The sequence below is a fragment of the Dryobates pubescens genome, chromosome Z, assembly GCF_014839835.1.
Source record: "Dryobates pubescens isolate bDryPub1 chromosome Z, bDryPub1.pri, whole genome shotgun sequence".
NCBI lineage: Eukaryota > Metazoa > Chordata > Aves > Piciformes > Picidae > Dryobates > Dryobates pubescens.
The window spans coordinates 54,906,026-54,922,086 of NC_071657.1; the positions used below are offsets into that span (position 1 = coordinate 54,906,026).

Sequence of the window (16,061 nt, forward strand, 5' to 3'; positions counted from 1 at the left end):
AACCTCAGAGAAACAGAGGTATTCTCTAAGAGGTCTACCTTGATCTGTGCTGGGGCAGAGATGTCCCAGATGACAGCAACTGGATGGTGACTTTTCCAAGGCAGATATGTACATGTAAGTAAATACACGTGTGCATTTTACAAATGTCACAGACCTGTGTGTTTGGGGTTGCAGTTGCAAATGCCAGTCACATTTCTTGAAATAAAAAATGCTGAGAAAGGCAGTTTTACCTATGGATTCACTGAATCATTTCAGTTGGAAAAGATCTCTAAGATCAACTCCAACCATTACATGGCAGTTGGTTCTTACACATTAAGTAAAAGTTTTTCAAAAGAAACCAGTCGGTAGGAATAGTGACAGAGAAAGAAAACCAATTTCAGATGGAGGAAAAAAAACCAACCCAAGTCATAGAAAGATTTTTGAGGGAAATATTTATCCCACTATTGAAAATGCTCTCTTTCCCACCCTCCCCTTTTTTCCTATTTTTTTTCCCTTTTTGTTTTTTCTTCTCTCCCCCTCCCCGCCCCCGGGTGATTTTTAAAAGTAGTTCCTCAGACATGCTAGCTCTGAAAACCTATTCAAGCCCTCTGCAAACTTTTTAGGGATTTCCTCCTTCTAGCCACTTTAGCCACTTTAAATAGCTGTCATTTTCCAGGATGCCGATGGAGGAAGCCTCATTATAAGGTTGCCTTATATAGCTGTGGTGCAGCGAACTTGTTAACTGTGCAACCATAAGAAATCTTTGCATACTGTGTCTTTTGCTCTACATTCTGCCTTGAGGTTAGGGAATATAACACTGCAGTCTCAGTTGGTTTTCTATGCTGGATGACATAGAAGTTGCCAGTCGATAACCCATCAACCATTCAATACTTTCTAGGTATTTTCATTGAATCACAGAATGGCTTGGGTTGGAAGTGACCTTTAAAACTCACCTAGTCAAACCTCCCACCAGTGAGCAGAGACAACTTTAACTACATCAGGTTGTTCAGAGCCCAGTACAACATCACCTTTAATGTTTCCAGGGATGGGGCATCTACCACCTCTTTGGACACCCTGTTCTAGCGTTTCACCATCCTCAGTAAAAATGGTTTCTTTGTAACTTGTCTAAATCTACCGTCCTTTAGTTTAAAACTATTGGCCCTTATCCCATTGCTACAGGCACCACTAAAAAGACTGCTCCCATCTTTCTTATAGGCACCATTAAATATTGAAAGGCTGCAATAAGGTCTCCCAGAACCTTCGCTTCTCCAAGATGAACACTGTCAGCTCTTGCAGCCTTTCTTCACAGGAAAGGTGTTCCAGCCCTCCAATCACTTCTGTGGCTCTCCTCTGGATGTAATCCAACAGGTCCATGTTTTTCCTGTGCTGCAGACTTGAGAGCTGGACACAGGACTACAGGTGGAGTCTCACCAGAGCAGATCAGAGGGGAAGAATCACCTTTAACTGTTTCTTTTGATGCAGCCAGGTTAGGATTAGCCTTCTGGGCTCTAAGCACACACTGCCAACTTTTCATCCACCACTACCCCTAAGTACTTCCCTGCAGGACTGCTCATGCTCATACTGGGGGATTGTCCCACTCCACTAGTACTTGGCATTTTAGAACCTCACGAGGTTCATGTGGGCCTACTTCTCAAGCTTGTCCAGGTCCCTCTGCATGGCAACCTGTCTCTCTGGCATCTTACTGCACCACTCAGCCTGGTGTCATCTGCAAAGTTGCTGAGGGTGCACTCTATCCCACTATGTCATTGATGTCTATGTAATAGTCTATGTAACCTCCTCCACCATAGGTAAATCTTGAATATCAGTTTCTGGGAAGGAGGGAAATTTTGGTGTTGGTACTTTGCTAAAGTCAAAGGTGTAAAGATAGATTTATTAAACTGCTTTGAAGTACTCTAAAATGTTGAACCCTTTGGAATACAAATTATTCTGTCCTTATCCATCCAAACAACATTAGAAAACATTTTAATTGTACTACACATCACAATTTTATTGCATTTGTTTGTAGTTATGCAACAAGGTATGAAAAAAAGTAAAACCTCACCTGATCAGATCAAGCATGGCATCAACAGTATTGACTTCTGGGGTACTGCCCACTCTGTCAATCTCATTTGCTGTTTGAGGCACTCCAGGTTTAATAGTCACAACTAAGACAATCCCTGCAGAAGGAGAACCAGAAGAAGAGCTCACAGTGCAAGGAGAGGCATTGGTGTATCCTGCGGGCTAAACTCACCAAATGTTTTCCCTGGGTGTTTGCCAGGGCTGCTCAGAAAAGAGAAGTCTACAGGTGGTGTCCATAAATGTGTGAGCTCCCCCAGTACAGGACCTACTTGCAGCCTTGCCACTGGACTTGGGCAAGTTTTGTTTTTGCATATACAGTACTACTGCTTACCATGAGGAAAAATTATTTCAGACGGGTTTCATCTGAAGTATTCTGCAACTTTTGCATGGTGATATTCTGATTTGCTATTTACCTCTCCCTTTAGGCAGCTCTTGTTTCTAACTGACTTTCAGATATGAATAGAAGTGCATTGTCCCAAAGCACGACAGGATGTTTTGGTAGAGCTAGTTAGCGATAAAGTTACATAAGGCCTTCAGAAACTGACTGAAATAAAAAAATCATGGGCAAGAAATACTAGCTTTGACCTTGTGAACACTGAAATCAATGAAAAACTTTTCACTGATTTTAGTGGCTTCATTTTAGGCATTTTTACTGTATTATGAAATACAAGGGGTTTCCAATTGTACTTTGTTGTAGTTTTTTTAATACCCAAATCCAAATGAAGCTACCAAATCCCACTGTAGGGTGAAAAGAGGCATTTGCATTACCCTTCAGCCAGCCAGGAACAGGATTTCTAATGACAGCCGTGAATAAGAGCAGAACTGATTCTGTTTAACTCTGCACAATGAAACAAGTCATACCATAGCATCGTAGAATAACTCAGAACACTAGGGACCTCTGGAGATTGTCTGGTTTAACCTCTCTCTCTCTCATGGTAGGGGCAGTCTCAAAGTTAGATACATATTAATATTAGTCTTTTATTTTCCTTACTATTTATTTACAGGAAATTCCCAGACAGATGAGATATTCTAAATAGTATAACCTTAGTGATATCTGGCATTTATGTCTGTATGTGATGCTTTTTTATTGTTAAATACTACTTTGCCTTACTGGTAGACTACATACAATGTACACTTTGTTTCTTTTTTGTGGGTGATATCTAGGCACAGTACTCACACAGACTCACAAAAATAAGGCAAGGGTTTAATTTAAGAAGGCAGGATGAAGATACTTGTTTAAAAAAATACCAATAATTTCAAGGTTGTTTGCAGGGAATGAACTTCCTCTAAGAGGAGATCTGGACTTCAGAGAGGTAGGAGTGGAGCCTGGCAGTGACACAGGGGACAAAAACTTTATAGAAAGGAAATGAGATTACAAAGAAAGCAAAAATTTCTGTCATTCTTTCAGGTGAGACACACTACACATGCTCACACCTGAGAGTCAGTGAAAATACAGCACTTTGCTATTGTGGAAATTGCAGTTAAGGTTGGCCTTTGATGTTCAGCTTTCACACTACTAGTCAGTGTTTGTTTAAGCAGACAGCTCCTAATCCCTCCTGATCTGAAATGTATGGTAAAACTGTCTGTGGCTCCATTTTGGATATGAATACAGCCCATCTGTGATCAGCAGGACTAAATTCTACCTGTACCTAACTACAAGATGTCAAGGTGTTTGGTATGATTCCTGTCTCTCTCTTCATCCCATCCTGTCTTGGGAAATTAGTAAAGTCACAGCACTGTGTAACTGTAATTAGGCAAAGCTGAGGATTTTACAAGTTGAAGTTACCACAGAGTACCTAGTATTACAGCAATGACTGTAGTGCAGAAATAATACATGACTGCTCGCAAACCAATCTTCCCAGAAACATTGGAATCCAAAGCAGCAACACCTGCAAGAAGAACCACAAAAACACAAATACTGAAAAGCATTCTAAGAAGAAATTCACTGTTTTTGTAAGGGCAATTACTTACTGACTCTCATTTTTCCACAGGAATTTTTTCCTTATTCAAAATGTTTTTAAATACCCAATTGTCTTTATCAAACCAATATATCTGCTTCTCCTTCTTTGCAAAAATCTGGTTTCCTAGGTTTTTCTAGAAAGAAGACAGTCAAAATTTTCTAATTCCCTGATGTTCATGATCAGTTAGACTTCCCTGGTTTATTAAAGCATGTTACAGTATATTTCCATATTCACTTCAATAACAGCTTCACTTTCTTCAAATCTGTAACATTTTAGCTTTAAAACCAAACACCATGGGAAGGGAACTGCCAGGACTGTTGTCCAAGGTGGCTCAAAGGCACACACAGACAATGAATCTTCATTCTGGTGGGATCATCTTCATTAATGAAAGTGGGGAAAATGCTGAGGAAGGTGTTACACTGAGATGGACTTCACTTCTGGCAACAGTATTATACAAAACTTCTCATAAAGTATTTTTTATACAAAAGAGTGACAGTTATATTTGCACACATACAATTAAGTAACTATGGCAAAGTGAGCATTGTGGCTGTAAAACCTTACTGTCTATAACCACAGTAGTTAATAATTCACTTATATCTTCTATATACATTTGAAATCCATTTATATTTTTATGTTTACTGACTTAGATTATAAAACTCTGGCCAGATTCCCTAGTACAGAAAGCAAAAATACCATGAAGATATTTAACCTCAGAGAAGCATGATTTTGTACAGGGAAAAAAAAGAAGCTTTAAAAACTAAGGAAGAAAAATCAAAAGATCTTTCTGACTCAAATGTAACTTCTGAGCTCAAAAAGGATTTTAGCAAGCATACTTCAACCATGCACTGATGTTTCCTTCAGAAGGTGTATTAACAGCAGTAACAACTTGTGCCTACAGCATTCATATAATGTCTTACTTGTTCTGTTAAATGTTATTCAAAATGCAAACAGTACTAGGAGGGGAGAATGAAGGTTATTTTATTTCATCACCTATTTGGTTATTTTTGGATCTTCTATGGGATAGCACATCATCAGACTGAGCACTAGATATACATGCAGAAATCAGGATGTAAATACTAACTCACTTGTACAGCAAATAAGGATAATAAAAGAACTATTCATATGGTAAGAGAATTGAGACCAGCACACAGGGAAAAAAAAACCAAAAGGCACAGCTATTACAGGACGATGTCAGCACTAAAGGTATTGTTAGAAGCACAAACACAGAATCTGGGCCATCATTTTTACTTCTCGCCTTGAGAATCAGGAAAAACAGGCATAAAGGAGGAATTTTGCAAGGCTGTGGGTTCAGACATGGAAATCATGGTAGTGACAACTTGAGAATAATAATAAATAAATGGGTTCTGTGCACAGTAAAAAGAGCTCATGTTAAAGGCTCTTAGTATTCAGACTTCTACACCTGAAGACTTAGAAGACTTAAAGACTTTACATCATGTATTTAAAAGAGAGCCACTGGTACTGCCACAGTTCCATGTCTTTTAATGAAAAGTTCATAAAAAATATAAACAATGCAATTTTATTCTAAAACTTGTACTGACTGTCAACAGCAGTTAGACAAACAATGGAGATAAGAAAATAATCTTTTCATGGGACAGAGTGCTTCACAAAACTTGCCTTAAGTGGCTTTTTTTCTTAATGGTCTAGCTGACTCAGCCAAGAGGCTAATGATCATGCAAGGTTATTCCCCTGGAGTACTGTTATAAAGATTCTACAACTAACGTGAAGTTCCTGTGACATCTGTCTTCTGGCTCCAAATTAAATCCCTTTACAAACTGTTATGCTCATTTGAGTTATAGAGGTATAATTAAGGGAAAACTTTGCCCTTGCTTTTTTAAACTGGATAATGATCCTGTTAGTGACTGAGCGACACTAGAATTCAGCTTGTGCTTCCACAGTGCTTTGCTAGTAACTATAAAAACATACAGATCAGTCAGACAGACATGACTGAATGAAGTATCTTTTGAGGATGGCAGCAGTGGGTTTGGTTTTTTGTACTCTGAAACAAAACTGCATTCAGGATTACAATTCAATTTAGAGATCGTAGTAACATTGACTGTAAGTGCCAAAGACACAGGTTTGCATTTGGTGTTCTATGCTGATAAGCTTTGGTTTTTTTCATGTTAGCTTGTGAGGAAAACACAATATATGAATAGATTTCCCTCCAGATATGTCTTACTGTCTTTAGTGTGCAATTGATAATACATAATAATTGGTAGCTACCAGCTGTCTTCTCAAAGAATTACATTATTTTGAAAGAATACCATGGCTTTATTATTTCTTTTGACATAAATGCAAGAGTTAATGGAATATGTACTAAATAAAACATGCAACTAACACTGATTTCAGTTCACAGGTAACATTTCTCAAACTAAGATGGCACACACACTACTCAAAATGGAAAGCTTGCAGTGCTGTGTTATGACCGGTAAAAGGCTGTTCAATATTCAATAAGCAGAGCGATTAATAAAAATATTAATAATTTTATTAATCATAAACATCGCACAAAAAGTATTAATAAAACCTATTTGCAGGTTTGAGATGTTCAGTTGAGGAACAGATACCTCACCAGCAGGAACAAGGAACAATTTAAACAATATGAACAAAAATCCAGAAACGACAAACAGCACGTTAAACTGTGAAGAGAAAGGAACATCGGCAATGAAGCTGGCAGTTGCCCACAAGGAGGGGGGGGAACTCCAGAATTCCCTAGGGCAACAGACCTGCAATAGATGCTTATAAAAATCAGATATTGTAGTTCCTCACTGATCCTGATACCTCCTGGCACAGTTGAGGATTTGAACAAAACCAAAATGGTGTCCACCACGTGGAGGCTGCAGGAGCAGAGTTTCACTTTCTGTTGGTGTCTGCAGCTTGTTGCTGAGACAGGATTTGCTCCCAAAGGCTTTGTAGCTGAAAGCTTTGTAGAAAGGAGGCTCTTCTGCTGCAACTTTCACAGTGGCACTTGCTCCTTACTCCAATCAAATGAAACTGTCCCAGGGACTCAGCTCCTCCAGGGTTCGCCTCTTGGCCCAGCAAGACACGTCTGTCTGCTCCTGGGCTTTACAACGCTAAAACAGCGAGGGGTCTTTGCGGTCCTGTCTGGACCACAGTTTGGCTTCCAAGCAAGGCTTGTGATTCCTTCCAGAGCATGGACAATTGCAAGGCAAGGCTCTGGCTCTTTGGGCTGGTACTTATAGATTTCCTGAGACAATAATGGGCAGTGACAACACAGACTGGGGGATAACACCCTGACATTGTAACCTATAGAAAGGCTTTTCTCCAAACGTGGCCAAAAGCACACCCACCTGGCCCACTCGGGCTCCAGGACATGTTCAGACAAGCCTGGACAATGAAAACCCAGACCTGAAAAACCTGATAAACAAGACCCACTGGCTCCTGCCTCATTGTCTGGTTCAGAGCATTTTTGAGGCTTTTTGTCCCTTTGGGTCATACTGTAAGTAAAGATCACAAAAACAGTGTAATTAAACCTGGGTATCTGCTGTGGATTACCGCTAAGCTTTTATAACTATTTTCTGTGGTCTTTCACTTCCTCAGCCTATACCTGAGTTTTATATTGTTTAAACAGGTTTGAGCAGATAAAACAAACAAAATCTGCCTTACAGAATTTAAATAGGCATAATGGATTCTTCTCCATCCCATGGCATTTCAAAACTGCAGTATTTCAGATTAGTTCCTTGAATGTTCCTATAAGAGATGCCTAATTCAGCTACAGCCACTGAAGCATGGAATGCAGTCCTGTGGCTGTGATACACAAGACTTGAGGGAGATGATCACAAAAGACACTAACTGGTGTTAAAGCCTGTTAATATCACAGTATCACAGTATTATCAGAGGTTGGAAGGGACCTCAAAAGATCATCGGGTCCAACCTCCCTGCCAAAGCAGGATCACTTAGGGTAGTCTGCACAGGAATGCATCCAGGTGGGTTTTGAAAGTCTCCAGAGAAGGAGACTCCACAACCTTCCTGGGCAGCCTGTTCCAGTGCTCCATCACTCTCACTGTAAAGAAGTTTCTCCTCATGTTGAAGTGAAATCTTCTGTGTTCAAGTTTGAACCCATTGTTCCTTGTCTTATTACTGTGTACCACCAAAAAGAGATTGCCTCCATCCACTTGACACTCACCCCTCAGATATTTATAGACACTGATCAGATCCCCTCTCAGTCTTCTCTTCTCAAGACTAAACAGCCCCAGGGATCTCAGTCTCTCTTCAGAGGGGAGATGCTCAAGTCCCCTAATCCAGTTCTAGAGGGATGCTTGATAGAATAGAATAGAATAGAATAAACCAGGTTGGAAGAGACTTTCAAGATCATCGTGTCCAACCTATCATCCAACACCACCCAACCAACTAAACCATGAAACCAAGCATCCTATCAAGTCTCCTCCTGAACACCTCCAGTGATGGTGACTCCACCACCTCCTTGGGCAGCCCATTCCAATGGGCAATCACTGGGTGATTGGGTGGATGTTTTTTAAAAGTAAAAACTGGATGTAGCACTTGGTGCCATGGTTTAGTAGTCATGAGGTCTTGGGTGACAGGTTGGACTTGATGATCTTTGAGGTCTTTTCCAACCCTTACTGATTCTTTGATTCTATGATTCTATAATTCTATGATTCTATGATTAATCATCCTCATGGCTCTCCATTGGATTCTCCCCAGCAGATCTCTGTCTTTCTTGAACTGGGGAAGAGCCCAAAACTGGACACAGAACTGCAGTTGTGGTCTCACCAGGGCAGAGTAGAGGGGTAGAAGAATGTCCCTAGACCAACTGGACACACTTTTATTGATGCATCCCAAGATACCACAAGGGCACATTGTTGTCCCATGGAGAACTTGCTCTCCACCAGCACTCCAGCGTCTTTCTCTGTGGCGCTGCTTTCCAGAAGGGCAGACCCTAACCTGTACTGGTGCCTGTTGTTATTCCTGCCCAGATGTAGGACCCTGCACTTGTACTTATTGAACTTCATGAGGTTTGCCTGCACCTAGCTCTCCAGCATGGGATTGGACAGGGTTGTATTAAGGACTGGAAACAATCACAAGGCTATTCTGACTTCTAGTGTGTGATGGGTTATGCCCATCCTGAAAGCAGGGGAGGGGAGGGGTTGTGAGAGCCTTGCTCTCCCCAGAGAGGGGTTTTCTCCCTGGGAAACCAAGTTAGTCTGTTCCACTCCCCCTCCCTGTCCAGCAAGCCTATAAAAAGGAAGACACTGCAGCCATTTGCTCTCTTTTGCTTCTGCCTTGCAAGGATGAAAGGACTAAGAGTCGCTGCTGGCTCCCTGGTTCTCTGCCATGTGGTTGGGCCTGGTCTTTCTCCCTTCTGCACCCATGCTTCTTCAAAGGACTGTTGGGTTTGTATATTTTCCCTATCCATCCATGTTCCATACCTTTGTGAACCCTTCCTGTTATTATTATATATATACACATACACATACACACATGTATATGTATATGTAGATACATTGTTTAAAGAAAATTTTACCTCTCTACTTCCAAACCAAATCCAAATTATTTCTCAGTAAATTCACCTCCTCCTTTTTTTCCTTATCCTCCTTTCTTTCCTTTTTTGTTTTTCCTTCTTCCCTTATCTCTCCCTGTTCTTTCTCCCTTCCCTACTTTCTCTCAATTGGGAAAGGAGGTTGCAGGGGAGGGATTCTCAGTCTTGCCCCACATCTGAGCTCTTAAATCCCAGTTAAGGCTCAAACCACCACACAGTGATTTCTGCTTACTGGTTCCATAGGGGAATAACACTACATTCTACATTTGTCATATGGTTCTGAGCATAAGGTGTTCTTTTTCACTATATTATGAGAGATTATATCTGTAATTTGGTGCTGTGTTTTACTGTTCAGTAATAACAATCTCACCTAGACACCTTGGCACTTTTTGTTTTGCTGCTCTACAAATTTCATTGTCATCATCAAGTGCATTTCTGGCAGTCCTTAGCGGTTCTCAAAACTTCTGAAAATCAAGGGAAACTGACAGGATCTGTTTCTTCCACCACCTCACTTTATCTGCACAACAAATTGACCATTAACAAAAGGCTGTGCTGTTTATCTCCCCTTGCCAACACTGCTATACTTGTTGTGCTAAGGGGTCCCAGGGCAGTTGTGCTGCCCTCCAGGCAGTAGACACAACCAGCATTATAGCATTGTATTATGACCTTTCCCTAGAAAGGTACAAGTATTGGATTACACATATAGAATGCAGATATTAGTACTGCCTGCCTTCCATTCCTCTTATTTGCAAATAGTATTATGTGTAGGAAAATTTTAATTTTCCTCTAGAGAGCTCTTAGTAGGTATATAATCTCAAGTTAATGCCTTTTCAGGCAGGAATATAGTAAGAGCTTGTAAGAAGGGAAGCTGAGACATCAGTCTGCCAAGATGGACAGGCCAGCAAGATTCATAAGAGAAATCAGATTCAGTTCATGGATGTGGCAGAAACACTGCCTCTGTGCTGCTGCAAGTGCAAAATGTATGGAGTCCATACATAAAATCTGGAGAAGTGAAATACTTCAATTATCTCAAAATTACAAGTGGTAAAACATATAGAAGCACAAGTTTTAGGTCCCAGACTCTTAAAAAGAAAACTTAAACATGGAACTATATTTTAAAATCTGTCATGGTATCAAAACACAGGGAAATGCCATAAAAAGTGAATGCAATCTGCTTTCTATAGTGGCATTCTTGTTTACACTCTGAGCTCCAAAATAGAGAAGCATAACATGCTAATGGATGCCAGACCCATTCAGTGGTGCCATCAGCAGACCCCAGCTGACATGGCTGGGACAGGAAGAGTGACTGCCACAGATGCAGAATGGCTGTTGTGGTTGGGCTCTTTGCCCTTGAGAGCTGCTGGTAATCATGCTCCATGAACCAGAAGTGCACTTCAAAGTTTTATTGCTATAATTTAAAAACTTAAATAATGTAGGAGCTAAGATGCATGAGGTCAACCAATATTGACGGAAAAGCAGTAGATGACTGTGACAGAAGTAATCCAAAGAGGATGGGCACAAAGTCCATTAATAGCCCATGACTCTGCAGTCCTCCTTGCCTCAATGACTGCACATGGACAGAAGGGACAGGATCTCAGACATTCTTCAATACAACTGAAGGCAAAACTCAGTAACAGTAGTGTATCATTTTCTGTTCTTTGCACAATGTACATGACACAAAGGGACAAGGTGAGTTTCCTGTGTGAGTCCAGATAACTAATTTACTAATATTCTACAATGGACCTGCTCTCTTTTTTTGATGGCTCTTTTAACTTCAGAAACATTGAAAAGCAAGCAAAGAACATGCAGGTGTCTCAATCAACACTTTCTGTGTATGTTAAACTAGACTAGGACTGGAAGGACTGGAAACTAGTGTGCCTGCTGGTGATCCAGGGCCTGTTAATGACGCTTCATTCACAGAGCGTATCACAATAGCTGCGCCTCTCGGACCTACAGAAATGGGAACTGCTGAGGCAGGTGAAACCCTGGGAATAGTGATACCAAAAAAAAAAGGAAGCCCTGCATTACAGAAAATGAAACAGATTTGTTCTCCTGCCATTTCTTTATCTGTGCTCCTTTACAGTATCTTAAATAAGCAGGCATTTTATGTCTAATGGAACTGGCAGACATGCTTCTAAGCATAAGCACAAACCCAGTATTATTTTAACTTCAATTACTAACCTTGTGGGCCCAAAACCCCCACAAAACCAAACCCAAACCAAACCAAAAAAACCCAACCCAACCCAAAATTGCTTAAGCGTAAACTGTTTTGACTTTCAAAACTAAACAGGAATAAGAACAATCTGATTAATACTGATGGTTCCCCCATTGAATTTCAGCCTTTTTGTCTCTCATTTTCTCTCCATTCACCAAACTCTGTGGCATAGTGCTAAAGCAAACTAGTAACTTTCCAAACAGTGAACCAAGGTAGGAAACTGACAGTTTACTTTTGAACAATGGAAATCAACAACATTATTTCAAAGAAGTGGATTTGGGGTGTGGAGTATTACAATCAGTACAGGTGTAGTTCTGAATGTCATAGCAATGGTTTTGAGTTTTTTATTTTCATTTTCAATTTTCCCATGCCACTACACCAAGAAACTGAGAATACAACTAAGCCCATCACATGAATGATGCATTAGTGTGCTATTAGCTAATTTAAGAGAGATAAATCTCATGCAGATTCAAAAGTACTGTGATAAGAGATAGGTATTCAGACCTAAATGATCAGGGGTGGACTTATGGGTCAGAGTAAATTAAACTTATGTCTGCCATCCATTAAACTACTTATGATAAGAAGGGAACAATTAAAATTAATCTCTGAGGTACACTAAGAATAATTTAAAAGATGATCCCAGAATCACAGAATGTTAGAGGCTGCAAGACCAACCCCCCAGCCAAAGCAGGATCACTTAGGGTAGTCTGCACAGGAATGCATCCAGGTGGGTTTTGAAAGTCTCCAAAGAAGAAGACTCCACAACCTCTCTAGGCAGTTCCAGTGCTCCATCACACTCTAAAGAAGTTTCTCTGTATGTTGAGGTGAAACCTTCTATGTTCAAGTTTGTATCCATTGTTCCTTGTCTTATTACTGCACACCACTGAAAAGAGATTGGCCCCCTCCACTTGATATCCACCCCTGAGATATTTATAGCCATTGATCAAATCCCCTCTCAGTCTTCTCAAGACTAAACAGCTCCAGATCTCTCAGGCTCTCTTTGTAGTGGAGATTCTCAAGTGGCTCTCCACTAGACTCCCTCCAGCAGATCTGTCTCTCCTGAGTTGGGGAACTCACCAGGGGTCTCACCAGGGCATATGGCACTAACCAGATTCTTCTGTTCCCAAAACAAGCCCCTGTTAACTATTCTCTTCAAATTTTTCAAAACAGAGAAAAGCTTGGTGCTTAAGTTAGCTTTTTATTAGGCTACAGTTCAGCCTTTGGGAAGGTCAGCTTAAAAATCAAACAAATTCCAACTTGCAAGCAACATAAAATATCAATATAAAAAACACCTTCCCTCTTTTACACTCTGAGGTACTGGGTTTGTGAATGAAAACCACATTCTACAAAGCCCTCCATTTAACCAGAGGGAGACTTTTTTCAGTTAAAAGATAGAATGTGTTCCTGCTCTAATCAGAGAAGTCAGTGGAAGTTTTTCCACTAAGCCAGGATTTCTCCCGACAAGTGAAAATTGCTAGCAGTTTGTATTTTGCAGAAACCCCTGGAATCTCAAGGAGTGATTTCCACCATCTCTGTCACTTCTGTAGGCTTATTACATCATTATGTCCAAATGGACAGGGATCTGATCATGGTACATGCATTTGGGCACAGCTCACAGTCTCAAAAGCATATGTATAAGTTGATGCTTTTCAAGACATGACATTACCTTTGAAGACATTCTAATCCTAAAAGAAAAATACACACTGTATTTTCAAAAACATCTGGGTGATTGTTGAGCAAAAACGTTACTAGTCACCAAAATCACAGAATGTTAGGGGTTGGAAGGGACCTCAGGAGATCATCTAGTCCAAGCCCCCTGCCAGAACAGGATCACCCAGAGCATGTAGGTATTTTAATGTGGCACACATTCACAGAATAGTCTCCCATAGGCATCCAAACTTCCTAGATGCTCTTGGACCTAGCACCATGGTCTGGTTACAATTATGCACCAAAAAAAAGCCATTGCACTTGTCTCTGTGCACACCTTCAGCCTGCAGCAAAGAAGAACTAAGTTGCATCCCTTTAGCTTATAAACTAAAAAGATAGTTATTCATGCCCAGCTGATGTGTTGCATCAGTTTTACTGAAGTAACTTCAGTATTATTGGTGCCCTAAATGTCTGTCACTGAGCATGTAAACGTGTACACAGGTCTGACAGCCGTGAATATTGGATATAAGCCCTAAAAGGGGCTGCATAATATGCAAATCCTGAGGAGATCAGGAACACATCTGGTCCCAGTATGCAGGTTACGGTGCTATCCTTTTATGACCTGCATGTAGTCGACAAGCCCAGGTGGCCAAGAAGGCCAGTGGCATCCTGGCATGTATCAAGAATAGTGTGGCCATCAGGAGCAGGGAAGTCATTGTGCCCCTGTACTCAGCACTGGTTAGGCCACACCTTGAGTCCTGTGTCCAGTTCTGGGCCCCTCAGTTTAGGAAGGACATTGAGACACTTGAATGTGTCCAGAGAAGGGCAACAAGGCTGGTGAGAGGCCTTGAGCACAAGCCCTATGAGGAGAGGCTGAGGGAGCTGGGATTGTTTAGCCTGGAGAAGAGGAGGCTCAGGGGAAACCTCATTGCTCTCTGCAACTACCTGAAGGGAGGTTGTAGCCAGGAGGGGGTTGGTCTCTTCTCCCAGGCAACCAGCACCAGAACAGTCTCAAGCTGCACCAGGGGACGTTTAGGCTCAAAGTGAGGAGAAAGTTCTTCACTGAGAGAGTTGTTAGCCATTGGAATGTGCTGCCCAGGGAGGTGATGGAGTCACCACCCCTGGAGGTGTTCAAGAGAGGACTGGACATGGCACTTGGTGCCATGGTTTAGTCATGAGGTCTGTGGTGACAGATTGGACTTGATGATCTTTGAAGTCTCTTCCAACCTTGGTGATTCTGTGACAATGATGATATTATTTTTGAGAAAAATGCTTTTGTGTTTCATTCCAGGGAGGGTTCATAGCCAAATGCAGAGAGAGGTACCCACACCACTAACTGTGAGATTCTCATCTTGGTAACAGACATAGCTGAAGACACATCATGGATATTCCCTTAAATTTTCCATTACCTTCTTTGTTTTATTCTTTACAATATTCTCCGAAGTGTGGATTTTGCTTTGGTGCTAAAATTCAGAAGGGCAAAGTCATGTGGTCTACCTTGGCTTTAATAAGCCTTTTGGCACTATCTCCCACAACATCCCCATAGGAAAATGGACAAAGGATAAGTTAGATAACTGCACAGTGAGGTGAATTGAAAACTGGCTGAATGACCATGCCCAGAAGGTTATGATCACCAGCACAAGTCTGGTAGGAGCCCACTTTGGGCTTGACCAGGGAAATCTCTCCAAATTTTCCCTACTGGATGAGCTGTTAGCAAATTCTAGCATGCCATGGCAGGGTTCCAGCCAATAGCTTGCTTGCTTTACCCTTCTTTCCATAACCCTTTCCTGGCCACAGTTTCCCTCCCCACTCTCCTCCATCTGCCCCAAAAAACCTTTGAACCAAGCATCCCAAACAGATTTAATTCTTTTTTTCGTCATTTATAGTTTTCTGTCAGGTCAGTGAATTGAATAGACAAACAGAAGGATTGAGCAGATGCCAGAGCTCACACAAAGTACTTCATGGAAGCTTGTTGAGACCAGGGAGGTGTAGGTAAGGAACCTCCTCTTTTTATTATAGTAAGCTATGAGATCAGCTCTCCCTTTCTTGTTTAATGGCGGCACAAGACTACTTATAATAGTTAACTCTGTACTTGAGAATGTGGAGTTGCAGCTTTGAGATGCAATTTGCAACTGTTTAACCCACTCCTGAAAAGAGGGAGAGATACGTGAATCTATAAACGTGTAAGTTATTATGTCACACCTCTTTCATTACCAGATAATGGTGCTAGTCCTTCCAGATACATTCTCATTATATACAGAAAATGCAACCTAAATGTATGCAAACTAGACTTTTTGTTAGTGTTCCATCAAATAGTTTTTAAAGGGTCTGGATTTTTAGAAAGAGAGCTAAACCACACTGATAATCTCATCAGCTAATAGTACATTTCCAGCCATACCTGTGATCATACTTGATATAATTAATGGCAGAATGATGAGTTTCAGCATTCTCATCAGCACTTCCCCAGGGAAGGAAAAGTAGAATTTATCCAGGTTAGACAGCTTGCCATATTCCCGTACCAGCATGCCAACTCCAATACCTAAAAAGCACAGGAAAAATGTGACATAAATTAGCATTAACTTGTAACAGAGACATGGGAAAAAATAGGGGAAGAACAGTAAGATAAAAGCAACCAACAGACTCATTT

The 16,061-nt window shown here is 41.0% G+C and overlaps 1 protein-coding gene across 1 annotated transcript in view; it reads right to left on the reverse strand.

Moving 5' to 3' along the window:
- Positions 1-16,061, reverse strand: part of SLC1A1 (solute carrier family 1 member 1) — a 53,127-nt gene that overhangs the window by 20,807 nt on the left and 16,259 nt on the right. The window contains exons 2-4 of the mRNA XM_054178411.1: positions 15,813-15,953; positions 3,855-3,947; positions 2,042-2,156 (exon numbers count right to left, since the gene is read on the reverse strand). Coding sequence (XP_054034386.1) covers positions 2,042-2,156; positions 3,855-3,947; positions 15,813-15,953 — 349 coding nt within the window. The remainder of the gene's footprint in view (positions 1-2,041; positions 2,157-3,854; positions 3,948-15,812; positions 15,954-16,061) is intronic.